Source organism: Oncorhynchus keta, chromosome 28 (assembly GCF_023373465.1).
Source record: "Oncorhynchus keta strain PuntledgeMale-10-30-2019 chromosome 28, Oket_V2, whole genome shotgun sequence".
Taxonomy (NCBI): domain Eukaryota; kingdom Metazoa; phylum Chordata; class Actinopteri; order Salmoniformes; family Salmonidae; genus Oncorhynchus; species Oncorhynchus keta.
In genome coordinates this window covers 38,424,968-38,452,230 of record NC_068448.1, presented here as the reverse complement: position 1 = coordinate 38,452,230, position 27,263 = coordinate 38,424,968, and the positions used below count along the sequence as shown (strand labels likewise).

The window sequence follows — 27,263 nt, the reverse complement described above, 5'->3', positions numbered from 1 at the left end:
GAATTTAGCCCGTCTGGTAGGCTCGCATCACTGGTCAGCTTGTGGCTGGGTTTCCCTTTGTAGTCCGTAATAGTTTGCAAGACCTGCCAGAGCCGACGAGCGTCAGAGCCGGTGTAGTAAGATTCAGGATTCTTACTTAGACATTACGTGTGAATCAATATGTACCCAGCTAACCACCTACTGTACTAGCCTATTTGATTTCAGTGAAAACACAGAGGCAAAGTGAGGTGCAAACCTTCTGGCTGCCAAGCAAAGCCAGCTCAGAGTGCTCGGTCATGACATTTAACAACAAGCCAGCTAGCTAACTGCATCGTAATGCCCACAATAACAAAAGTGTGATGCCAGCAGGTCCTGAGCACTTGTTGAACTACAGTATGCACAATGACCTATTCTATTCAATATGTAACTACCATGCAAATACTCTGGGACCAACATTGTTCTCCAAAAGAAAGCATCTCTTAACAAATTAAACAATTAAAATGACAGCAACATGTCAGCAAACATCTGGGAAAATGACCAATAATCTCTATTAAACTAGACAAATATGAACCATTACTATGTGTCTGTGTCAATTACATTACCACAAATATTCAATTTAATTCAAGTCAATTGCATGTCACCTCTGAAAGAATCCTTAAATACTTAGGGGAGTCTGAGCCATATACAATCTCTAGGGAAGTATGCTATAATGAGCCAATTACAGAACCATAATGGCCGATGATTCCAGTTTCATGTAAGCCACCTGTCGTAGAGAGGCAGTAAACACAGTGGAATAACCACATGATTCATCCCCATTATCAACTGACCATAGAGGCTGAATGACATAATGTATACGGCATTACAACAGTAGGCATTTTATAGTCAAGTTCAGACAAAATGATTGGTCTCCAAATTGGGCAATTTTTCGGGTGATCAGTTCCTGTTAGTATCAGTGTGGATTAATGAGTAGCTGTGAGGGAGGGCGAGCCAGGTGTTGGTGCTGCCGCTGAACGGGAATAAAGAGGCCGGGAGCAGTGACCCGCTAAGAATTCCCATGGACTGAGCCTAGAGGGATTGGGAGGGGAGCAAGTCTGAGTGGAAAGCACAGAGAAGGGAAAGAATTGGGTCTATGTGGATACTAGCTCCAGCTCTCCAAGTCATACAGTAGGCTCAAACTAACGCACAACAAGGCTCAAAATGCAAGGCATGCACGATCTGATGTACTGTAGCTGCAACAGGGGACAAAGGGAAGGGGGGTGACATTAGTTACTGCATGATGCCCTCCTTTCGTGCCTAGACATGTCATCAAAGCACTTCAGTTTCTGCTTGAGCCCAACCGAGTGTGCACAGTATGTCGCAGAGATCTTGTCACACACGACACATGGAACGCTATATTAAAGCTGAGTATTATAAATACTGTACGCGATAAAGAGGTTGTCTCGAAAATGTAACAGAGCTCTACCAGGCGGTTGAAAGTGTCATAATAGCAATGCCATATTAGAATGGCATTTTTACTCATCTCAACAATATTACAAAAATGACTTTAGGTCTGCTTCAGTGGCGTTCATTGGCAGGTAAGCATTGTTAAACGAGGACTAATGTCACATTTTTACAAATGATAGTAATTTTGCACATGAATATTAAATTGAATTGAAATTAATGTGTTTTCAGGTTTAGTTGAGTTTATTAGGATCCCCATCAGCTACTGCAGATGCAGCAGATACTCTTACGGGGGTCCACATAAAACATACAAATACATGACAAAGTACAGAACAGTTATAGACAAGAACAACATAAGATATTACGTTAAATTACGCAACCCTGCCCCTTAGAGGCTGCTGCCCTATATACATAGACTTGGAATCACTGGTCACTTTAATAATGGAACACTAGTTAGTCACTTTAATAATGTTTACATACCGCCTTACTCATCTCATATGTGCCACTCTGACATTGCTCTTGCTAATATTTATATATTTCTTAATTCCATTATTTTACTTTTAGATGTATGTGTATTGTTGTGAATTGTTAAATACTACTGCACTGTTGGAGTTAGGAACACAAGCATTTCTGTCACGCCCTGGCCATAGAGAGGCTTTTATTATCTATTTTGTTAAGGCCACAGTGTGACTAGGGTGGGCATTCTAGTTTCTTTATTTCTATGTTTTCTATTTCTTTGTGTTTGGCCGGGTGTGGTTCTCAATCAGAGGCAGCTGTATATCGTTGTCTCTGATTGAGAATCATACACTGCTCAAAAAAATAAAGGGAACACTTAAACAACACAATGTAACTCCAAGTCAATCACACTTCTGTGAAATCAAACTGTCCACTTAGGAAGCAACACTGATTGACAATACATTTAACATGCTGTTGTGCAAATGGAATAGACAACAGGTGGAAATTATAGGCAATTAGCAAGACACCCCCAATAAAGGAGTGGTTCTGCAGGTGGTGACCAGACCACTTCTCAGTTCCTATGCTTCCTGGCTGATGTTTTGGTTACTTTTGAATGCTGGCGGTGCTTTCACGCTACTGGTAGCATGAGACGGAGTCTACAACCCACACAAATGGCTCAGGTAGTGCAGCTCATCCAGGATGGCACATCAATGTGAGCTGTGGCAAGAAGGTTTGCTGTGTCTGTCAGCGTAGTGTCCAGAGCATGGAGGCGCTACCAGGAGACAGGCCAATACATCAGGAGATGTGGAGGAGGCCGTAGGAGGGCAACAACCCTGCAGCAGGACCGCTACCTCCGCCTTTGTGCAAATGTGCATGTGTCTGCTCAAACGGTCAGAAACAGAGTCCATGAGGGTGGTATGAGGGCCCGAAGTCCACAGGTGGGGGTCGTGCTTACAGCCCAACACCGTGCAGGACGTTTGGCATTTGCCAGAAAACACCAAGATTGGAAAATTCGCCACTGGCGCCCTGTGCTCTTCACAGATGAAAGCAGGTTCACACTGAGCACGTGACAGAGTCTGGAGACGCCATGGAGAACGTTCTGCTGCCTGCAACATCCTCCAGCATGACCGGTTTGCCGGTGGGTCAGTCATGGTATGGGGTGGCATTTCTTTGGGGGGCCGCACAGCCCTCCATGTGCTCGCCAGAGGTAGCCTGACTGCCATTAGGTACCGAAATGAGATCCTCAGACCCCTTGTGAGACCATATGCTGGTGCGGTTGGCCCTGGGTTCCTCCTAATGCAAGACAATGCTAGATGTCATGTGGCTGGAGTGTGTCAGCAGTTCCTGCAAGAGGAAGGCATTGATGCTATGGACTGGCCCGCCCGTTCCCCAGACCTGAATCCAATTGAGCACATCTGGGACATCATGTCTTGCTCCATCCACCAACGCCACGTTGCACCACAGACTGTCCAGGAGTTGGCGGATGCTTTAGTCCAGGTCTGGGAGGAGATCCCTCAGGAGACCATCCGCCACCTCATCAGGAGCATGCCCAGGCATTGTAGGGAGGTCATATAGGCACGTGGAGGCCACACACACTACTGAGCCTCATTTTGATTTGTTTTAAGGACATTACATCAAAGCTGGATCAGCCTGTAGTGTGGTTTTCCACTATAATTTTGAGTGTCACTCCAAATCCAGACCTCCATGGGTTGATACATTTGATTTCCATTGATCATTTTTGTGTTATTTTGTTATCAGCACATTCAACTATGTAAAGAAAAAAGTATTTTAGAATATTTCATTCATTCAGATATAGGATGTGTTATTTTAGTGTTCCCTTTATTTTTTTGAGCAGTGTACTTAGGTAGCCTTTTCCCCACCTGGGTTTGTGGGTAGTTTTCTGTTTTGTGTTTCTGCACCTGACAGAACTGTTCGTTGTCGTTTTTGCTCTTTGTTATTTTGTTCTAGTGTTTAGATTTGAATAAACATCAGGAACACGTACCACGCTGCGCTTTGGTCCACTCCCTCTTCTTCAGACGAGCGTTACAATTTCACTACACCCGCAATAACATCTGCTAAATATGTGTATGTGATCAATGAAATTGGATTTGATTTTAAATTAATAAGATAAAAGTTACATATAGCAAAAGACACCAAGAGAGCACAAAAGTCGACCTCTAGTATAATATTTATACTAGAGGTCGACCGATTAATCGGAATGGCCGATTAATTAGGGCCGATTTCAAGTTTTCATAACAATCGGTAATGGGCATTTTTGGGCACCAATTATGGCCGATTACATTGCACTCCATGAGGAGACTGGGTGGCAGGCTTTTACACGAGTGCAGCAAGAGCCAAGGTAAGTTTCTAGCTAGCATTCAACTTATCCTATAAAAAATAATCAATCTTAACATAATCACTAGTTAACTACACACGGTTGATGATATTACTAGTTTATTTAGCTTGTCCTACGTTGCATATAACCGACACGGTACCTGTTAATTTATCATGGAATCACAGCCTACTTCTCCAAACGGGTGATGATTTAACAAGCGCATTTGCGAAAAAAGCACTGTAGTTGCACCAATGTGTACCTAACCATAAACATCAATGCCTTTCAAAAAATCAATACACATGTATATATTTCCAAACCTGTATATTTAGTTAATATTGCCTGCTAACATGAATGTATTTTAACTAGGGAAATTGTGCCACTTCTCTTGCGTTCTGTGCAAGCAGAGTCAGGCTATATAAGGCAGTTTGTGCTGCCTGGCTCGTAGCAAACTGTGTGAAGACCATTTCTTCCTAACAAAGACCGTAATTAATTTGCCGGAATTGTACATAATTATGACATAACGTTGAAGGTTGAGCAATGTAACAGCAATATTTAGACTTAGGGATGCCACCTGTTAGATACAATACGGAACGTTTTCACGTTTTGTTTTCAAAATTATAGTTTCCGGATTTTACCATATTTAATGACCTAAGGCTCATATTTCTGTGTGTTATATTATAATTAAGTCTATGATCTGATATTTGATAGAGCAGTCTGACTGAGCGGTGGTAGGTAGCAGCAGCCTCGTAAGCATTCATTCAAACAGCACCTGCATTTGCCAGCAGCTCTTCGCTGTGCTTCAAGCATTGCACTGTTTATGACACTGTTATCAACTCCCGAGATTAGGCTGGCAATACTATAGTGCCTATAAGAACATCCAATAGTCAAAGGTATATGAAATACAAATTGTATAGCGAGATAGTCCTATAATTCCTATAATAACTACAACCTAATACTTCTTACCTGGGAATATTGAAGACTCATGTTAAAAGGAACCACCTGCTTTCATATGTTCTCATTTTCTGAGCAAGGAACTTAAAAGTTAGCTTATTTACATGGCACATATTGCACTTTTACTTTCTTCTCCAACACTTTGTTTTTGCATTATTTAAACAAAATTGAACATGTTACATTATTTACTTGAGACTAAATAGATGTTATTGATGTATTAAGTTAAAATAAAAGCGTCTATTCAGTATTGTTGTAATTGTCATTATTACAACAACAACAAATATTTGTCAGATTAATCGGTATCGGTATTGGCATTGAAAAATCATAATCGGTCAACCTCTAATTTATACACTATTCATATTCATTTTCTTAGATACAGTACAGTTAAATTAGATCATTAGAAAGAGGAGAGGCGCTGTGATACAATGTTTTTTTTAAATATGTTTTTTAAAGCTAAACTGGCTTTTTGCCAGAGTAATCTCTGGTGGCAGAGCATTCCACGATGACATGGCTCTATACATTTAGTCAGCCACCAATTGTGCAAGTTCTCCCACTTAAAAATATGAGAGAGGCCTGTAATTTTCATCATAGGTACACTTCAACTATGACAGACACAATTAGAAAAAAACTCCAGAAAATCACATTGTTGGATTTTTTATTAATTAATTTGCAAATTATGGTGTAAAATAAGTATTCCACCATGTTTCCCACATGTTCAGACTACAGTGCCTTCGAAAAGTACACAGACCTCTTAACTATTTCCACATTTTGTTATGTTACAGCCTTACTCTAAAATGGATCAAATTAAAATAAATCCTCATTAATCTACACACAATACCCCATAATGACAAAGCAAAAACAAGTTTTTAGGAAGTTTTGCAAATTTATAAAAAATAAAAAACAGAAATACCTTTATTTACATAGCTGTTAAGACCCTGTACTATGAGACTCGAAATGGAGCTCAGGTGCATCCTGTTTCCATTGGTTTCCATTGATCATCCTTCAGATGTTTCTACAACTTGATTGGAGTCCACCTGTGGTACATTCAATTGGCATGCTTTGGAAAGGCACACACCTGTCTATGTAAAGTCCCAGAGCAAATACCAAGCCATGAGGTCGAAGGAATTGTCCGTACAGCTCAGAGACATGATTGTGTCGCGGCAAAGATCTGGCGAAGGGTACCAAAAAATGTGTGCAGCATTGAAGGTCCCCAAGAACACAGTGGCCTCCATCATTCTTAAATGGAAGAAGTTTGGAACCACAAAGACTCTTTCAAGAGCTGGCCGCCCGGCCAAACTGAGCAATCGGGGGTGAAGGGAGGTGACCAAGAACACGATAGTTACTCTGACAGAGCTCTAGAGTTCCTCTGTGGAGATGGGAGAACTTTCTAGAGGGACAACCCAAACTGGGGTACCGTCGGGGGTACCAACGGTGCCATCAGGAGTACGCCAAATAAAAATGTGATTCACATTTTTTTTTTAAATAAACCTATATATATATATTTTTTTTTAAATAACAATTTCTTCACATTTTCAAGCAGTTCATTTTTATTTTCCAAAGGGGCTATACATTTGGGTGAGGTTTTTCTCTCGCCTGAGTAGCCTCGTTTCACTGCCAAAAATAAAATTAAACCATCTAGTGTTCAGCGAAATAACAACACAATGTCAAATACAGATAGCCTAGTCAAATAATTAACATCCAATCACATGAATAGTTACGCTCTCGCGAGAATTCCACTAACTGTCAGTATGTAGCCAGCAGTGCTACACCTGCATCTGTCGACAATACAAGTTGTTCTCCTTCCACAAGCACATCCAATGCTAGTATCAGTAATTCTACATGTGTTTTTAGCCCAGCTAGCATGGACACTGACAGCTGTGAATCTGATGTAGCCAAAATTACCGCCCCCTTACCCGGGAAAGCACCGAACAACAGACAGAGGGACCTTGGACCATTGAAGAGACTCAAATATGTATGTATACGCAAATATGTATATTGATTTGGGGTTCACTTATATTGGGAGTAGTGCCTTTCCTCAGCCACAGTGTGTTATATGTGCACACATATTCTCAATGAAACCTTCACTCTTGCACAGACATTTAGAAACATGCTAATTTGAAAAATAAGCTATGGGAGCTTTTTGAAAGAGAATTAAGATGACTTTCGAGTAGTAAGACATGTATAAAAGCAATAGATACCATTAATAAGAAGGGGCCAGAAGCTACCGAGTGGTATGGTGAGCTACCGAGTGGCTAGGACAGGCAAGCCCCACACTATTGTGGAGGACTTCATTCTTCCTGCTGCTGAGGATATGGCTGGGACAATGCTGGGGGAAAGGCCAAAAAACTATACAGAATGTCTTCATCAAACACTGTTTCACGACGCATCAGTGATATGGAAAGGAGATGTTTTGAAACATTTACTGCTTCACATACAAGCCAGTGAATTCTATGCGTTACAGCTGGATGAGTCAATAGAAGTGTCGGGCCTGGCACAGCTCCTGGTATATATATGTCTGTTACGTTTATGGGGGGGTCAATTAAGGAAACCACTTCTGCAAACCACTGGAAACCAGGACAACAGGGGAGGATATTTTTTAAATACTGGACAGCTTTGTGACATCAAATGGACTTTGCTGGTCAAGACGTGTTGGTATCTGTACTGATGGCGCAAAAGCCATGACAGGGAGACATAGTGGAGTGGTAATGCCCGTGCAAGCAGTTATCCACTGAGAGGTTCTTGCTGCCAAGGGAATGCCTGACAGCTTGAAAGACGTTTTGGACACCACAGTGAAAATGGTTAACTTTGTTAAAGCAAGGCCCATGAACTCTCGTATATTTTCTACACTATGCAATGATATGGGCAGCGACCATGTAGCGCTTTTACAACATACAGAAGTGGTTATCAATGGGCAGAGTATTGACACTTTTTTAAAATTTGAGAGCTTAAAGTTTTCTTTACTGACCATAATTAACACTTGTCTGACCGCTTGCATGATGACGAGTTTCTCACACGACTGGCCTATCTGGGTGATGTTTTTTCTCGCCTGAATGATCTGAATCTACAGGGACTCTCCGCAACTATATTCAATGTCCATAACAAAATTGAGGCAATGATTAAGAAGTTGGAGCTCTTCTCTGTCTGCATTAACAAGGACAACACACAAGTCTTTCCATGATAACATTGCAAAAATCAGAAATGTTCTGTCCAAAAATGATGCAGAAAAATTAATCTGCGCTTTTGTCACTTCTAGATTAGACTACTGCAATGCTCTACTTTCCGGCTACCCGGATAAAGCACTAAATAAACTTCAGTTAGTGCTAAATACGGCTGCTAGAGTCCTGACTAGAACCCCAAAAAATGGATCATATTACTCCAGTGCTAGCCTCCCTACACTGGCTTCCTGATAAGGCAAGGGCTGATTTCAAGGTTTTACTGCTAACCCACAAAGCATTACATGGGCTTGCTCCTACCTATCTTTCCGATTTGGTCCTGCCGTACATACATACACGTACTCTACGGTCACAAGACACAGGCCTCCTAATTGTCCCTAGAATTTCTATGCAAACAGCTGGAGGCAGGGCATTCTCCTATAGAGCACCATTTTTATGGAATGGTCTGCCTACCCATGTGAGAGACGCAGACTCAGTCTCCACCTTTAAGTCTTTATTGAAGACTCATCTCTTCAGTAGGTCCTATGATTGAGTGTAGTTTGGCCCAGGAGTGTGAAGGTGAACGGAAAGGCACTGGAGCAACAAACCACCCTTGCTGTCTCTGCCTGGCCGGTTCCCCTCTCTCCACTGGGATTCTGTGCCTCTAACGCTATTACAGGGGCTGAGTCACTGGCTTACTGGTGCTCTTCCATGCCGTCCTTAGGAGGGGTGTGTCACTTGAGTGGGTTGAGTCACTGATGTGGTCCTCCTGTCTGGGTTAGCGCCCCCCCTTGGGTTGTGCCGTGGTGGATATCTTTGGGGGCTATACTCGGCCTTGTCTCAGGATGGTAAATTGGTGGTTGAAGATATCCCTCTAGTGGTGTGGGGGCTGTGCTTTGGCAAAGTGGGTGGGGTTATATCCTGCCTGTTTGGCCCTGTCTGGGGGTATCATCGGATGGGGCCACAGTGTCTCCTGACCTCTCCTGTCTCAGCCTCCAGTATTTATGCTGCAGTAGTTTATGTGTCGGGGGGCTAGGGTCAATCTGTTATATCTGGAGTATTTCTCCTGTCTTATCCGGTGTCCTGTGTGAATTTAAGTATGCTCTCTCTAATTCTCTCTTTCTTTATTTCTTTCTTTCTCTCTCTCGAAGGACCTGAGCACGAGGACCATGCCTCCGGACTACCTGGCATGATGACTCCTTGCTGTCCCCAGTCCACCTGGCCGTCCTGCTGCTCCAGTTTCAACTGTTCTGCCTGCGGCTATGGAACCCTGACCTGTTCACCGGATGTGCTACCTGCCCCAGACCTGCTGTTTTCAACTCTCTAGAAACAGCAGGAGCAGTAGAGATACTCTCAATGATCGGCTATGAAAAGCCAGCTGACATCTACTCCTGAGGTGCTGTTGCACCCTCGAAAACTACTGTGATTATTATTATTTGACCATGCTGGCCATTTATGAACATTTGAACATCTTGGCCATGTTCTGTTATAATCTCCACCCGGCACAGCCAGAAGAGGACTGGCCACCCCTCATAGCCTGGTTCCTCTCTTAGTTTCTTCCTAGGTTTTGGCCTTTCTAAGGAGATTTTCCTAGCCATCGTGCTTCTACACCTGCATTGCCTGCTGTTTGGGGGTTTATGCTTTGTTTCTGTACACTGCACTTTGAGATATCAGCTGATGTAAGAAAGGCTATATAAATACATTTGATATGATTTGATTTGATTTTGATCATTGTATGATTGTTTTTGTGTGCAAATGAACTCAAGCTTACAGACAATGTCAAATGTGATCGAGCGAAGCACCTGCGTGAGTGGGTACGCAATTACGCAGGTACTTTCCAAAAACAGTTGACACAAACAACTGGATTCATTATCCCTTTCATGCCCTGCCTCCAGTCCACTTACCGATATCTGAACAAGAGTGCCTCATCGAAATTGCAACAAGCAGTTCTGTGAAAATTGAATTTAATCAGAAGCTACTGGCAGATTTCTGGATTGGGCTGCACTCAGAGTATCCTGCCTTGGCAAAGCACACTGTTAAGACACTGATGCCTTTTGCAAGCAAGTACCTATGTGAGAGTGGATTCTCGGCCCTCACTAGCATGAAAACTAAATACAGGCAGAGACTGTGTGTGGAAAATGATTTAAGAAAGAGACTCTCCAATACAACCCAACATTGCAGGGTTATGTGCATCCTTTCAAGCACATCCTTCTCATTAACCTGTGGTGAGTTATTCACAATTTTAAAATCAACAGATAAAGTTGTATATGTAAGATGGCTAAATGAAGAGCAAAATGATTGATTATTATATTATTATTTGTGCCCTGGTTGTGACGTCTGCTTCCAACTCACACTCTCAAACACATAGATCCCCTGAACGCAGCTCACTCTCTGAATTCTGATCACCTGTTCACACAACTGTATGTCATTTAACACACTATTTAGTTCAGTTCTTTGCACCCCATCATTGTGAGGTATTGTTTGTTTTGTTACACTGTCTAGTCGGAGTGCTGTTTATTTCCGTAGTAGTCCTCCCGTGTATCATAGTTTTTGGCCATCATTCCCTGCCTGCACTTTTGCCTATCAGATTTCCTGTCATCAACCTCTTGCCTGATATCCAGGACGATGTTATTAGCCTTTTCCCTGCCTGTACTGTTACCTTTTAGGAATCCCTGTGTGTGACATTCTGCCTGCCCCTGGACCCAGCTACCTGCCTCCTCTTGTTATCCTTTACTAAGAAACACCTGTGGCGCCCTGTGCTTGAAACCAGCACTCTTGTCTCCCATCGTACTTATTACACTGGTCCTATAAGTGTTCTTTGTCACTTCTCACGAGCTGGGTTATGACAAAAACTCACACTCATTCTATTGTTTAATAAATGTATCGTATAGTGTGTGTGTGGCAGGCTTACAATGATGGCAAAAAAATACATTTGAGAGTGCGCTGACCCTGGTGCTAGAGGGGGTACGCAGCTGAATGTTTGAAGGGGTACAGCACTATAAAAAGATTGGGAACCACTGTGGTAGAGTGACCAGACGGAAGCCACTCCTCAGTAAAAGGGACATGACAACCCACTTGGAGTTTGCCAAAAGTAACCTAAAGGCTCTCAAACCATGAGAAACAAGATTCTCTGGTCTGATAAAACCAAGACTGAACTCAATGGCCTTAATGCCAAGTGTATTCTTCTGGAGGAACCTGGTACCATCCTTATGGTGAAGCATGGTGGTGGCATCAAGCTGTTGGGATGTTTTTCAGCGGCAGAGATTGGGAGACTAGCCAGGATCGTGGCAAAGATGAACGAAGCAAAGTACAGAGAGATCCTTGATGAAAACCTGCTCCAGTGCACTCAGGACCTCAGACTGGGGTGAAGGTTCACCTTCCAACCTGATCGAACGTCTCTGGAGAGACCTGAAAATAGTTGTGCAGCAACACTCCCCATCCAACCTGACAGAGCTTGAGAGGATCTGCAGAGAATAATGGGATAAACTCCCCAAATACAGGTGTGGCAAGCTTGTAGCGTCATACTCACGAAGACTCGAGGCTGTAAGGTGCTTTAACAAAGTACTGAGTAAAGGGTCTGAATACTTATGTAAATGTGATATTTCAACAACCGAAAATATTTATACATTTGCATTTTTTTTTAAAGATATATTTTTGCTTTGTGATTATGAGTTATTGTGTGTAGATTGATGAGGGGGGTAAAACTATTTAGTCCATTTTAGAATAAGACCTAACAAAATGTAGAAAAAGTCAAGGGGTCTGAATACTTCCCGAAGGCACTGTATATTTTGAGATAATATATGACAGAGTGCAGTTTTGTATTACTATTAAAGTCATATTTATCGGTGACCTTAAGTCTGAATATTGATTAATAGACCGCATGGGTCATGAAGTGTGGTTAATCCAATTTATGTTGTCTAATGTCGTGTGTTGTCAACAATTAAATAATATTTTTCACCAAAAGAATACTTTAAAAAAAAATATATATATATATATATATATATATATATATTCTTAGTCCACCATACTTTTTAATTGAATATTAACTACCTGGTTGAGCACATTGTTACAAAATTCTAGCTTTTAGCCTTTTTACATTTGAACTATTGATTTTCTTATTCCTACTCATCTCTACTAACAGGAATGGTGCAATATTAATCCCTCACCAACTGAATTCCTGCCTTTTATCCCATATCTTCGGTGACTGATTTAGAGTTTTCTTAAAGTTAGAGTGCAACAACGCTCAACTGCAGCAACCGAAAAGTATCCAAATTAAATGAATTGATACAGGAGGGAGTGGGGAGTTGACCAATCACGTTCAAGTGAAGATTGTTTTCATACCCACTTCTAATTCCATTGTCAAAACATGCTCGACCAGCCGGTTGAGAATATGGTCAACGGGATAGACAAATCCCCCATTATCTACCGCCCCATAAGTATTCTTAAACCAGAATTTAACATGCGAGAGGGAGAGGGGAATAAAGTTACAGAGGTCTCTCTCCCGCTCTCTGGCTCCACGTCCCCCTCCCCACCGTCTGACTCCATCTGTCCCTGCATTCCTACAATATAGAGCTCTCTCTTTCCTTCTCTCACTGTCTTTCTCTCCATATTTCAATGAAAAGTAGGCCACCGAGGAGGAGAGAGTAACTAAGTTCAGCACACATAATCCTTGCAGGCTGCGCCGCGCTCTGTACGCCACACTGGATTAAACCCAGGGGACACGTCGCTGGGCTTCACTCACTGGCTTTTATGTCAATGTGCCTCCCGCCACACTGAAACTCTCAGTCCCACATTTCTTATTTATCCATTTTATGGCCCTGCTTCTTCTGCTGCTTTTATATATATATATTTTTTTATTTTATTTTATTTAACCAGGCAAGTCAGTTAAGAACAAATTCTTATTTACAATGACGGCTTAACCCGGCCAAACCCAGACAACGCTGGGTCAATTGTGTGCCGCCCGATGGGACTCCCAATCAAGGCCGGATGTGATACAGCCTAGATTCAAACCAGGGACTGTATTGACGGCTCTTGCACTGAGATGCAGTGCCTTAGACCCCTGCGCCACTTGGGAGCCCAATATTAGCATTGTATTAGCATTGCATTATATTAGCATTGCAGGGGAACATCCCAGGGTTGTGGCATGTTCCACTAAAGCACAAACAGAGACCAGCCTGCATCAGAGACTGCAGATAGAGATGGCACATTTGGACCAAATGGTTCAAAGCATCTTGGCTCATGCATGTTCTTCCAAGGCTACAAATTGAATCAATGTGCAATATCTATTTGCTCAGGTTGATAACAGCAGCACATTGTTAATACTGATGATGCTCATTTAATATCTTGGTGCATCCTGAAAAATTACGATGGCAAGAAATGGTGAAACTGTGCCATTGACAAGTTTGCGAGATTTTTACCGTCCAAAGAATGTGGCCTCTGATAATCTAAATAAATTATCTCTAAGCAGATGTTATTGCATTATGCGGAGTAGACATTCTCAAGGTCAGAGGCTATGAATTTATACTGGCAGGTAGTCAGCTAAGAATCAAAACAGTCTTATGCAATTTGACATCTTTAAAATCATTGTCTGTTTTCCCAAGAGGAACAATGGAAAATGTCATGGATAGCTCTTAAAACTTGTTGAATAATTCATGGGAGGTTAATTAATTCACAGCATAGCTTTGAGCCAACATGACATGCTCCAGTTGAAAAGCCTTCACCACCTGCCTGCCTGCTCAAGTGGCCATACTCTAAAAGGAATACAGTAGGCTACCGTTCCACTGTGTCAAGACCGAGACACATTTCTTCAATCGTCTCTGGTTTTGGCATTTGTGTGAAAAAGCACATTGGACACGTCCATTGCCCCATATCAAGCCATGTCAGGAAAAGAGTTGTGAGCATATGTAGGAGATGTGGGAATGCTTACATTGCAGTGAATATAGGAAAATTAGAGTAATTTCTTCCCAAATAATTAGCATTTGATCCACGTGGTAATTTTGGACTCCGATTCCTTTGGAAAAGAAAATTGGTTTGGTTGACCTGTCAAATAAGAACCAGGTGCCCTCAACAGGTATCAACCAGGCCCTACTCACAAAAAATGCTATTTTTGTTTTGTGTGTGTATATAACAGTTTGTCCAGTGAAGACAAGAAGACTGGACTCTGCACCATTGTAACAGCTGTGACTGTACTTCATAACTCTCTTGCGTTGTGTTTTTAAAGAAAGGACTGTCCAGCCAGCGAGGATCCGTGTACGGTTCAGTGAGCTCCGTTGATTTGTAGTTTATTCTGTCAATAGATTTGTTATATGTCTGTTAGCATGGAAATGACTGAATTAGCGGGGCTAATGCGACCAATACAATTAGAGCATGCTAGCTCAGTCACTCTTACAGCAATAACATACAAAAGCAAATCCCAAGATGCCCCAAATATCTAACAGGTATCGTACACATATATACACCAGGACTTGTGCAACAGTGTAACTTTAGACCGTCCCCTCGCCCATACCAGGGCGGGAACCAGGGACCCTCTGCACACAGACAACAGTCACCCACAAAGCATCGTTACCCATCGCTCCACAAAAGCCGCGGCCCTTGCAGAGCAAGGGGAACCACTACTTCAAGGTCTCAGAGCAAGTGACGTCACCGATTGAAACGCTATTTAGCGCGCACCACCGCTAACTAGCTAGCCGTTTCACATTCGTTACACATGTATCTAGTGAACTCATACACATTGTAAATGTGAAAATAGAATACAGTATTTCAGAACGTGACATACCGCTTGCATGTCAATATCAGACTGGGAAGAATTGACGTTTGCGATCTCCCCCTATCTGCAAGCATGACCAATAGCATAACTCCTTATTGATATGTAAATTCAATAAACCAATAAGAATACATAAACATCAAATACATATTTCTGCAGTGTCAAGTGGAATCATAACCAACCCTGTTACACGTACTCCAGCCCTAAATGTACTTGATGAACCTCACAGGACATACAACAAAACATTTATTTTCCTTGTCCCACTTTTACTGAACAAGTTAAATGTTGATGAAATAACTCCTACATAATGAATGAACCCAAGCCATCGCATAGTTTGCAAACAAAACAAGCATAGTGATGTAAGTAAAAGTGATGTAAGTATCTAGGCAGCAAAAATAGACTTAACTCGAATTAGATACAGCACTGTAACGATATGCGCTGAGAGTCGGGAAGCAAGTTCAGGGAGTGAGTGTTTTAACAAATGAAACATAATACAAAACAAGAAACACGAACAACGCACAAACAGGAAACTGAAACAGAAACATTGACGCCTGGGGAAGGAACCAATGGGACTGACATATAGGGCAGGTAATCAAGGAGGTGATGTAGTCCACGTGAGTGTCATAATGCACTGATGAGTGTAACAATGGTGACAGGTGTGCACCATAACAAGCAGCCTGGTGACCTAGAGGCCGGAGAGGGAGCACACGTGATAAGCACATAGCTTATCTGCGTATTTTTCAAGTCCTTTCAGTTTTTGGTACGTGTAGGCATTATACTGTAACAATACAAAAGAAGTTGAGAAATTATGATTATTTTTCAAATGAGGCTAAAGTACTGTATATCCATTTCTATTCCATGGACAGACAAATGCTGCATACTGTCAAACCCTGATCTGTTTCACCTGTCTTTGTGCTTGTCTCAACCCCCTCCAGGTGTTGCCCATCTTCCTCACTACCCCCAGTGTATTTATACCTGTGTTCTCTGTTTTTCTGCTACCAGTTTATTTATACCTGTGTTCTCTGTTTTTCTGCTACCAGTTCATTTTGTTTTCATAACAGCATTTTTTCCCGCGCTCCTTTCCGTCTCTAGTTCCTGTTTCTAGCTTTCCTGGTTTTTGACCATTCTGCATGCCCTGACCCTGAGCCTGCCTGTCATTCTGTACCTTGTCACACCACCCTGGATTACTGACCTCTGCCTGACCCTGAGCCTCCCATTCTGTACCTTTCGGACTCTGCTCTGGACTACTGACCTCTGCCTGCTCTTGACCTGTCGTTTGCCTGCCCCCCTGTTGTAATAAACTTTTGTTACTGCAAAACTGTCTGCATCTGGGTCTTCTCCTGAGCCTTGACACACACTGATGTATTAGGATTGTGTCAGTAAATTACCTTATTTTGTATGCTACTGCTACTGGGAGCAGCATAGAGCATTTTCGAGAATTGGGGAATTGGGACCCATTGATTTTCTAGTGCTCCAGTTCTGTCACTACCTCTGTACTGTTAGAGGGTTTATGATATATTGGGTGGGAAGACACTTGACTGGTGATGCTTACATCACTGACACAATACACTGGATCAAGTACATGGAACTAAAATTAACTTGAAGTTAAAGCTGCTTACCTGTGTCCACTTGCAACAAAAAAAAATGTAGGGCTCAATTCCATCAAAAGCTGAAATTGTTTTCTGCCCGAGAAACCAATTGTGTGTGCACTCTCCTTCCAATCAGTAACATTCATCAAGTCAAGAAAAATATAGTGACTGCATAACATAAACACTCCTCGGTCACCCCAGGTGAGTAAGCACCACACTCTCCCAGAGTTTCCTGTTGGTCACATGTTCTTATTCATATGTTTCCTTAATTATTCTCCTTCTCTCCAGCATAAGGCACTGGTAGATTCAGGCGCAGCTGGAAACTTTATAGATCGCGGACTCGCTCAGAGGTTGAAGATTCCGTTAGTAAAAGTAGACCCCCCTTTTACCGTGCACTCTTTAGATAGTCGACCATTCGGGTCAGGGCTGGTGAGGAAAGCCACAATTTCGTTGGAGATGATTACGCAGGGGAATCACAAGGAGCGAATTAGTTTGTTCCTTATCGATTCACCTGCGTTTCCAGTGGTACTGGGAATTCCCTGGCTAGCTATTCATAATCCTACGATTTCACGGAGCGCAGTTCTTCACTAAACTGGATCTCAGGAGTGAGTGCTTATAATCTGGTGCGTATTCGCGAAGGAGATGAGTGGAAAACTGCATTTAGCACTACTTCTGGCCATTATGAGTACCTCGTCATGCCATACGGTTTAAAGAATGCTCCAGCTATATTTCAATCCTTCGTGGATGAGATTCTTAGAGACCTGCACGGACAGGGTGTAGTGGTGTATATTGACGATATTTTGATCTACTCCGCTACACGCACGGCGCATGTATCTCTGGTGCGCAAGGTTCTTAGACGACTGCTGGAGCATGACCTGTATGTGAAGGCGGAGAAATGTGAGTTTTCCAAACAATCAGTTTCCTTCCTGGGTTATCGCATTTCCAGCTCTGGGTTGGTAATGGAGGGTGACCGCGTAAAGGCCGTTCGTAATTGGCCGACTCCGACCACGGTAAAGGAGGTGCAGCGGTTCTTGGGGTTTGCCAATTACTACCGGAGGTTTATCTGGGGTTTTGGTCAGGTAGCTGCCCCTATTACCTCACTGCTGAAGGGGGGGCCGGTGTGTTTACAGTGGTCAGAAGAGGCGGACGGAACTTTTCACAAGTTGAAGGCGATGTTTACTGAGGCGCCGGTGTTGGCGCATCCGGACCCTTCTTTGGCGTTTATAGTAGAGGTGGACGCATCCGAGGCTGGGGTTGGAGCGGTGCTCTCACAGCGTTCGGGTGCGCCACCGAAGCTCCGCCCCTGTGCCTTTTTTTCGAAGAAACTCGGGTCAGCGGAGCGGAATTATGATGTGGGGGATAGGGAGTTGTTGGCTATGGTTAAAGCCCTGAAGGTGTGGAGACACTGGCTTGAGGGGGCTAAGCACCCTTTCCTTATCTGGACTGACCACCGTAACCTGGAGTATATCCGATCAGCTAGGAGACTGAATCCTCGTCAGGCAAGGTGGGCCATGTTTTTCACCAGATTTCGTTTCACTATCTCGTATAGACCAGGTTCCCTCAACACTAAGGCCGACGCGCTGTCAAGACTCTATGACACTGAGGACAGGTCCATCGATCCTACTCCCATCATTCCGGCAGCTAAGCTGGTGGCACCAGTAGTATGGGATGTGGACGCGGACATCGAGCGGGCACTAAGGGAGGAACCTGCGCCTCTGCGCTGGCTGTTTGAGCTCAATTGATTCGATGGGCTCATTGTGTACCCTCGTCGGGTCACCCAGGTATTTTTAGGACAGTACGAGGTCTTGAGAGGAAGTACTGGTGGCCCACATTGAGGAGGGATGTGCGATTCTATGTTTCCTCCTGTTCGGTGTGCGCCCAGAGTAAGGCTCCTAGACACCTGCCACGAGGTAAATTACAACCTCTTCCCGTTCCACAACGGCCGTGGACCCATCTATCGGTGGATTTTCTTACTGACCTTCCCCCCTCTCAGGGTAACACAACGATCCTGGTCGTTGTGGATCGGTTCTCTAAGTCCTGTCGTCTTATCCCATTGCCCGGTCTCCCTACGGCCCTACAGACTGCGGAAGCTCTTTTCACCCATGTCTTCCGGCACTACGGGGTGCCCGAGGATATAGTTTCTGATCGGGGCCCCCAGTTTATCTCCCGTGTTTGGAGGGCATTTATGGAACGTCTGGGGATCTCAGTCAGCCTGACCTCAGAGTATCACCCGGAAAGTAATGGGCAGGTGGAGAGAGTGAACCAGGAGGTGGGTAGGTTTCTGCGGTCGTATTGCCAGGACCGGCCAGGGGAGTGGGTGAGATATATTCCCTGGGCAGAAATCGCCCAGAACTCACTAAGCCACTCCTCTACCAACATGTCACAATTTGAGTGCGTGTTGGGGTACCAGCCAGTCCTGGCACCGTGGCATCAGAGCCAGACTGAGGCTCCTGCGGTGGAGGAGTGGGTGCAGCGCTCTAAGGAGACCTGGAGGGCTGTCCAAGAGTCATTACGCCAAGCGAGTGTAAGGCAGAAGAAGAGTGCTGACCGTCACCGCAGTGAGGCCCCCGTGTTTGCACCTGGGGACAGGGTCTGGCTCTCGACCCGAAACCTGCCCCTCCGCTTGCCCTTCCGGAAGCTGGGTCCACAGTGTATAGGGCCATTTAAAGTCCTGAGGAGAATAAACGAGGTTTGTTATCGATTATTACTTCCTTCGTATTATCGTATTAACCCCTCGTTTCATGTGTCTCTTCTCAGGCCGGTGGTAGCTGGTCCCATGCAGGAAGGTGAGGTTCCGGAAGTTCCTCCGCCCCCTCTGGACATCGAGGGGTCCCCGGCGTACAAGATACGAGCTATTCTGGACTCGAGACGCCGGGTGAGGGGCTTGCAGTACCTCGTTGACTGGGAGGGGTACGGTCCGGAGGAGAGGTGTTGGGTTCCGGTGAGGGATATTCTAGATCCATCTATGTTGAGAGAGTTCCATCGCCTCTGTCCGGATCGCCCAGCGCCTCGGCCCCCGGTTCGTCCCCGAGGCCAGCGTCGGCGCTCTGCGGGAGCTGCATGTCAGGGGGTACTGTCACGAATATTACCGAAAGTGACTCCCCTTCTTGTTCGGGTGGCGCTCGGCGGTCGTCGTTGCCGGTCTACTAGCTATCACCGATCCGTTGTTCTGTGTTCCTTTGGTGTTGTCTGATTGGTAGCACCTGTTTCTTGTTTGGTTGTTAGGGTAGGGTTATATATAGTTTGTTCAGCCCGCTTCTGTTTCATGCGGGCTTGTTCGTCTGTTCTTTGTTTGAGTGTATTTTGTTTGTATTTTGGGTTTCACGCTGTCCGTTTATATTTCTGTTCATTTGTTTTCCTACTTTTGTTCATGTTATTTATCCGGGACATTAAAGCGTGTTTTTTCCCCACATCTTTTGCTCTCTGCGCCTGACTCCACACCTCCTCACTCATCTGCCGTAACAGCAGGATAAGAGAGGTAAGGCAATAAATAGACCATGGTGGCGAAGTAATTACAATATAGCAATTAACCTTTTTGGGATAGGGGGCAGCATTTCACTTTTGGATGAATAGCATGCCCAGAGTGAATTGCCTCCTACTCTGTCCCAGATACTAATATATGCATATTATTTAGAGGTCGACCGATTATGATTTTTAAACGCCGATACCGATACCGATTATTGGAGGGCCCAAAAAAAAACGAAACCGATTAATCGGCCAATTTAATTATTTATTTTTTTGTAATAATGACAATTACAACAATACTGAATGAACACTTATTTTAACTTAATATAATACATCAATAAAATCTATTTAGCCTCAAGTAAATAATGAAACATTTTCAATTTGGTTTAAATAATGCAAAAACAAAGTGTTTTAGAAGAAAGTAAAAGTGCAATATGTGCTATGTTTGAAAGCTAACGTTTCAGTTCCTTGCTCAGAACATGAGAACATATGAAAGCTGGTGGTTCCTTTTAACATGAGTCTCCAATATTCCCAGGTAAGAAGTTTTAGGTTATAGTTATTATAGGAATTATAGGACTATTTCTATCTATACCATTTGTATTTCATTAACCTTTGACCATTGACCAACAGTATAGCTTCTATCCCTCTCCTCGCTCCTACCTGGGCTCGAACCAGGAACACAATGACAACAGCCACCCTCAAAGCAGCGTTACCCATGCAGAGCAAGGGAAACAACCACTCCAAGTCTCAGAGCGACTGACGTTTGAAACGCTATTAGCGCGCACCCCGCTAACTAGCTAGCTATTTCACATCGGTTACACCAGCCTAATCTTGGGAGTTGATAGGCTTGAAGTCATAAATAGCTGCTGGCAAACACACAAACGTGCTTTTTGAATGAATGCTTATGAGCCTGCTGCTGCCTACCACCACTCAGTCAGACTGCTCTATCAAATAATAGACTTAATTATAATATAATAAACACACAGAAATACGAGCCTTAGGTCATTAATATGGCCGAATACGGAAACTATCATCTCGAAAACAAGACGTTTATTTTTTCAGTGAAATACGGAACCGTTCCATATTTTATCTAACGGGTGGCATCCATAAGTCTAAATATTCCTGTTAAATTGCACAACCTTCAATGTTATGTCATAATTACGTAAAATTCTAGCAAATTAGGCGGCCCAAACTGTTGCATATACACTGACTCTGCGTGCAATGAACCCAAGAGAAGTGACACAATTTCACTTGGTTAATATTGCCTGCTAACCTGGATTTCATTTAGCTAAATATGCAGGTTTAAAAATATATACTTCTGTGTATTGATTTTAAGAAAGGCATTGATGTTTATGGTTAGGTACATATTGGAGCAACGATACGCACCACATCTATTATATGCAATGCAGGACACGCTAGATAAACTAGTATTATCATCAACCATGTGTAGTTAACTAGTGATTATGATCGATTGATTGATTGTTTTTTTATAAGATAAGTTTAATGCTAGCTAGCAGCTTTAATGCTAGCTAGCAACTGGATTACTGCATTCGTGTAACAGGCAGTCTCCCCGTGTAGTGCATTGTAATCAGGTGGATAGAGCATTGTAATAGTTAACTGTAAGGTTGCAAGATTGAATCCCCTGAGCTGACAAGGTGAAAGAAAATCTGTCGTTCTGCCCCTGAACGAGGCAGTTAACCCACCGTTCCTAGGCCGTCATTGAAAATAAGAATGTGTTCACTTTTTTTTCACCTTTATTTAACCAGGTAGGCTAGTTGAGAACAAGTTCTAGACAACTGACTTGCCTAGTTAAATAAAGGTGTAAAAAATATATTTTTTTAAATCGGCCAAATCAGTGTCCAAAAATACTGATTTCCGATTGTTATGAAAACTCGAAATCGGCCCTAATTAATCGGCCATTCCGATTAATCGGTCGACCTCTAGTGTGTACGGCCCAGTACATCACCGGGGCCAAGCTTCCTGACATACAGGTCCTCTATACCAGGCAGTGTCAGAGGAAGGCCCTAAAAATGGTCAAAGACTCCACCAGCCACCCTAGTCATAGGCTGTTCTCTCTGCTACCGCACGGCAAGCGGTACCGGACCACCAGGTCTAGGTCCAAGAGGCTCCTAAATAGCTTCCACCCCCAAGCCATAAAACTCCTGAACAACTAATCAAATGACTATCCAGACTATTTGCATCCCCCCCCAGAATGCTGCTGCTAATCTCTGTTATTATCAATGCATGGTCACTTTAATAACTCTACCTACATGTACATATTACCTCAATTACCTTGACACCGGTGCCACCGCACATTGACTCTGTACCGGTACACCCTGTATATAGCCCCGCTATTGTTATTTCCTGCAACCAGGGTGGATCCTGCCTCTGTCACTGGAGTACTCACCTCAGTAAACATCAGAACAGCATCATTCATCAGGGTTTCCCACTCTCTAATGTCAATTACTTTTCAATGACTTTCCAAGGACGAAGGTTTTTCACCCACTGGTGATCATATAAAGTCCCAAATGGACCACATCCTGATTCTGTTCCAATTAAAAAATGAGGGCCAAGCCTTGTATAATGACAATGATTTACTAAGCTTTTGCCACAGTGAAACGTTGCACCTGTTGTTATTCAGAGGGAGCAAAATTAATACAAGGAAGCATTTTACATTCAAAGGCGTCAATGTTCCACAGGTTCAAAACCTTAACAAATCTGGCCAAGAGATTGATTTGTTTCTTTGGCACATGTGCTTGCAGTTCCAGAATGGGTTAATTCACTGTACCCAATGTCCATCTTGTCTGGCGAACGGTTGTCTAGCTTTAATCCAACCTGGAAACAAGGGTAGACTCATAACAAATCTATAACCATAACTACGGTATATATAGATTGTAACATTTACATGTTACACTGTTAAGTGTCTCAGTCATGTAAGTGTACCCACGTTTTGCAACCCCACCATAGGGAAGAAGGAGAAGTAGGTCGTTGGCTGTTTTGATGCTAAATATTTTCTGCCACTGCTCCCAGAGGGGAAAGAGTACTGCACCGAAGAGCAGCGTTACACTGCATATTGATTGACTTCCAAAGACCAGAAAGGCTATGCTTCTTTTGGAAGCAAAAGGCAAAGGTGTCATGTCAACACTTTGGTTATACTGAAAATACAAGTGAAGAAAATAGGATTCGGTTATTTTTATTGAACTTGTGTTTAAAATAAGTGCTTTGTTTTGTCTGGAACAAATTGACAGGTAAGGGCTTAAGGTGGACCAAAATGGCCTCAGTCAGTCGCAAGTCGCAAGACATTGCTAAAAACGTCAGTAAAGAGGAAATAGAAATAGATCATCATAACAAATAGTTAACGATCATAATGTATAATCATCCACCACCCTAAAATAAAACAGCTAACTAAATGCATGGCATGATTATTTGCGGCAGCGTTGTTGTGATATTTGACCATAGTAAAAAGTGTATAGATAGACCAAAGAGGTGGATGGAAAGGAAGGAAGAACCATCAAACAGTATATGCTGTGAACAAGACATTCTGTATCACACAGTCCTTGCCAGTAGGCATGGATAGGAAGAAAGCTTTTCTGTATGTTTCATAAAAGCAAAAACCATTTGTGAAAAGTAGTGTTCGAGGTTGGAACTGCAGAGCCACCTAAGTACAGCCATTCAGCCATTACGTGTCAAACATTTACAGTTGCACTCCTCTTCTCTGGATAAAAAATACCTACATTCACATGCATGGGTACTATCTGCATCCAATTGGCATGTGTAACTAACCAACCACTACAAAGAACCCAGTCAGGTAAAGAAAATAAAAAATGTCTGTGGTGTGACAGAACATAATGGGGAGAAAGAGATAGAGTGAGAGAGAGATCCTATATGATTTCTCAGCCAGACTATGGAAGCCAATGCTGAGCCAATAGCTCTTGACGTGGCTGAAATCGGTCAGGTCTGCCCAGCTTACATAAAGGCTTGGGAACATGGACGCTGTGCAGCCCAACAAGGGGGAGGGAGGGAGGTCTCACAGCTGAAACAGAGGGACAGGAGGGGACAACAGGCTGGGAGAGCAGAGCAGAGCAAGCAGACGTCACATGGGCCCAGAACTGACAGACAGACATCGCATGATCTCACACAACTCAGATATGTTTGACTGACTGAAGCAATTGAGGGGAATTATTAATTATTATTTTTTTCTTTGTTTTAGTCAGAAGGTTGGTGACATCGTAATAGGCCTTGGACATGCATGATGTTATGGACATAAGCACAACAGTCACAGTTAGGCAGCCATACTGTTAACCAGTAACACATTTGTTAAGTCATTTTCTGTGATTTTTATCACATATCTTGCTGTGCATGAACCATGTAACTAAGGTAAAATTTTCACATAAAGGCCTAGTAGTTACTCTTACTGTAACTAATTCAGTGACTGCAGAGAGAGATAGGTAACAATTACTCTAACTTAAAATGTCCTTTCAATGTTAATTACAGGTTTAGTTAATATGTCATTACAATTATGTCATTTGTTACACTGTTGTTACCACAGCAGTAGCCTGACGACTCGCGCTAAATTCTGTGTTCGCAACATACTTCAATCTGAGACTGCCATCATTGAAGTCGTTCGTAGTGACGAGGGGCACGAGGGGTGTTGTACAAAACAAAGTCATCAGAGATGGGATGGTGTCTAACAAATCAGAATACAAAGCCAATGACACATTTTCAACCCGCCACTTTACTCACTTGTGTTCTTGCTCTGGCCCAACCCATCGGTTTCAGGACCAAACAGGCGGCCCCAAATGTGTTCACATTCGGTGAAGGGTTGGGGAGGTATTCAGATCCAGACTCATTGCGGAGAAGAAAATAATATCTGTGGGTGTGACGTAGCATTTGGCCCGGAGCAAGGACTCTATGTAGCCATGCAAGTAAATGAGGAAATCCTGAATCTCTAAGTTATTCTGCCATAAAATGTTCAAAAGTCAGAATAAGTAGCTTTAACTCTCAACTCTTGAAAATCCAAAAGACAGGCCAAACACACCACAGGGCCGGATCAGCTTTTCAATCCAAAAGACAGGCCAAACACACCACAGGGCCGGATCAGTTTTTCAATCCAAAAGACAGGCCAAACACACCACAGGGCCGGATCAGCTTTTCAATCCAAAAGTCAGGCCAAACACACCACAGGGCCGGATCAGCTTTTCAATCCAAAAGACAGGCCAAACACACAGGCCAGGGCCGGATCAGCTTTTCAATCCAAAAGACAGGCCAAACACACCACAGGGCCGGATCAGCTTTTCAATCCAAAAGACAGGCCAAACACACCACAGGGCCGGATCAGCTTTTCAATCCAAAAGACAGGCCAAACACACCACAGGGCCGGATCAGCTTTTCAATCCAAAAGACAGGCCAAACACACCACAGGGCCGGATCAGCTTTTCAATCCAAAAGACAGGCCAAACACACCACAGGGCCGGATCAGCTTTTCAATCCAAAAGACAGGCCAAACACACCACAGGGCCGGATCAGCTTTTCAATCCAAAAGACAGGCCAAACACACCACAGGGCCGGATCAGTTTTTCAATCCAAAAGACAGGCCAAACACACCACAGGGCCGGATCAGCTTTTCAATCCAAAAGACAGGCCAAACACACCACAGGGCCGGATCAGCTTTTCAATCCAAAAAGCCTTTTTGCGCTGGATTTAGCCATCATAGGTCAGTTATGCATCCCCACATCTGATTCATCTTTCATTGAAAACAGAAGACACCTGAAGTGTTGTGGAATGACTGAGAGAGCATATAACTCAACACTTCACCAACAAATCCAATGGAGTGCTGATCATAGTGAATATTTGCTTGTTTTAAAATGACACTAGTACAAATAATTGGATATACCTATATCATAAAGATATATTACCATGTTATTGATATATGTATGTATGTGTGTATGTGTGTATGTGTGTATGCGTGTATGTATGTATGTATGTATGTATGTATGTATGTATGTATGTATGTATGTATGTATGTATGTATGTATGTATGTATGCCATCATTGTAAATAGGAATTTGTTCTTAACTGACTTGCATAGTTAAATAAAGGTTAAATAAAAAATTAAAACAATTGGTTTAATGTGTGTGTGTGTGTGTGTGTGTGTGTGTGTGTGTGTGTGTGTGTGTGTGTGTGTGTGTGTGTGTGTGTGTGTGTGTGTGTGTGTGTGTGTGTGTGTGTGTGTGTGTGTGTGTGTGTGTGTATGTGTGATTGAATTGCAAGCAAAACCATTCATACAGATGATTCAACATCACATTTAACATATTGGCAGACTATTTAACATAGCGTACCTTCATTCTATTATCAAAGAAATAGCACATATGACTGAGATGGGGTTACAGGGTTACATAGTTTCTTCACTGCAAGTAACCCCCCCTCCCCCCACACACACACACAAACACACACACACTGGCAGTTGTCTAAACCACATTTGTTACAATATTATATGCTATGAAGCAGATACATTTCTATAACATACTGTATACTGACTACAGGTAGTTTAGGAGTCAAAACTTGTGGTAAGAACCATTAAAATGACTGAAGCACTGTTTTACGTATAGATATACTGTATTTCCTTGGAGTATTTTATCTAACGTTAGTTTTTTCTCTCAACAGAATTTCATCAGACTTTGATGCATACAAAATAACGGCGTTACAATTGTGACAGTCCCCCAGAAAGCATTTACTGTTGTCACATTAAAAAAAAAAAATTAAAAACGACTTATTTACTTTTACACTACCATCACAATCCACCCCACTCCTAGATGTACATGATATTTGCGCAATTTCTTACGATATGAATAATTGATGGTGTATAATTAATGGATTTATGGTGAGAGTTTATTCACAATGACAATCATCCATGAACGTTTTAATTATGCATTCAGACGAGAAAAAGAAAAAGCAGCATTCTCTCTTACCTTCGACAGCCCCTACCATTGGAAATATCCATAAACAATATAAGATATCCATAACAACGGAAATACTTGGCATTTTGGCTGTAAAAAGCCAAGGTATTCATAGAAAACAGGTCCACCAGCGGGCCATTGACAGCGAATGAATCTACAAGAAGCGCAAACCCTCACA

At 42.9% G+C, this 27,263-nt stretch overlaps 1 protein-coding gene across 5 annotated transcripts in view; it reads right to left on the bottom strand.

Moving 5' to 3' along the window:
- LOC118361278 (ephrin type-B receptor 2-like) overlaps positions 1-27,263 on the bottom strand; it is a 61,779-nt gene extending 34,516 nt beyond the window's left edge. For all 5 annotated transcript variants that reach the window (XM_035741096.2, XM_035741100.2, XM_035741098.2 and 2 more), the window contains exon 1: positions 27,098-27,263. In XM_035741096.2, the coding sequence (XP_035596989.1) occupies positions 27,098-27,170 (73 nt within the window). In that variant the 5' untranslated portion in view covers positions 27,171-27,263. The remainder of the gene's footprint in view (positions 1-27,097) is intronic.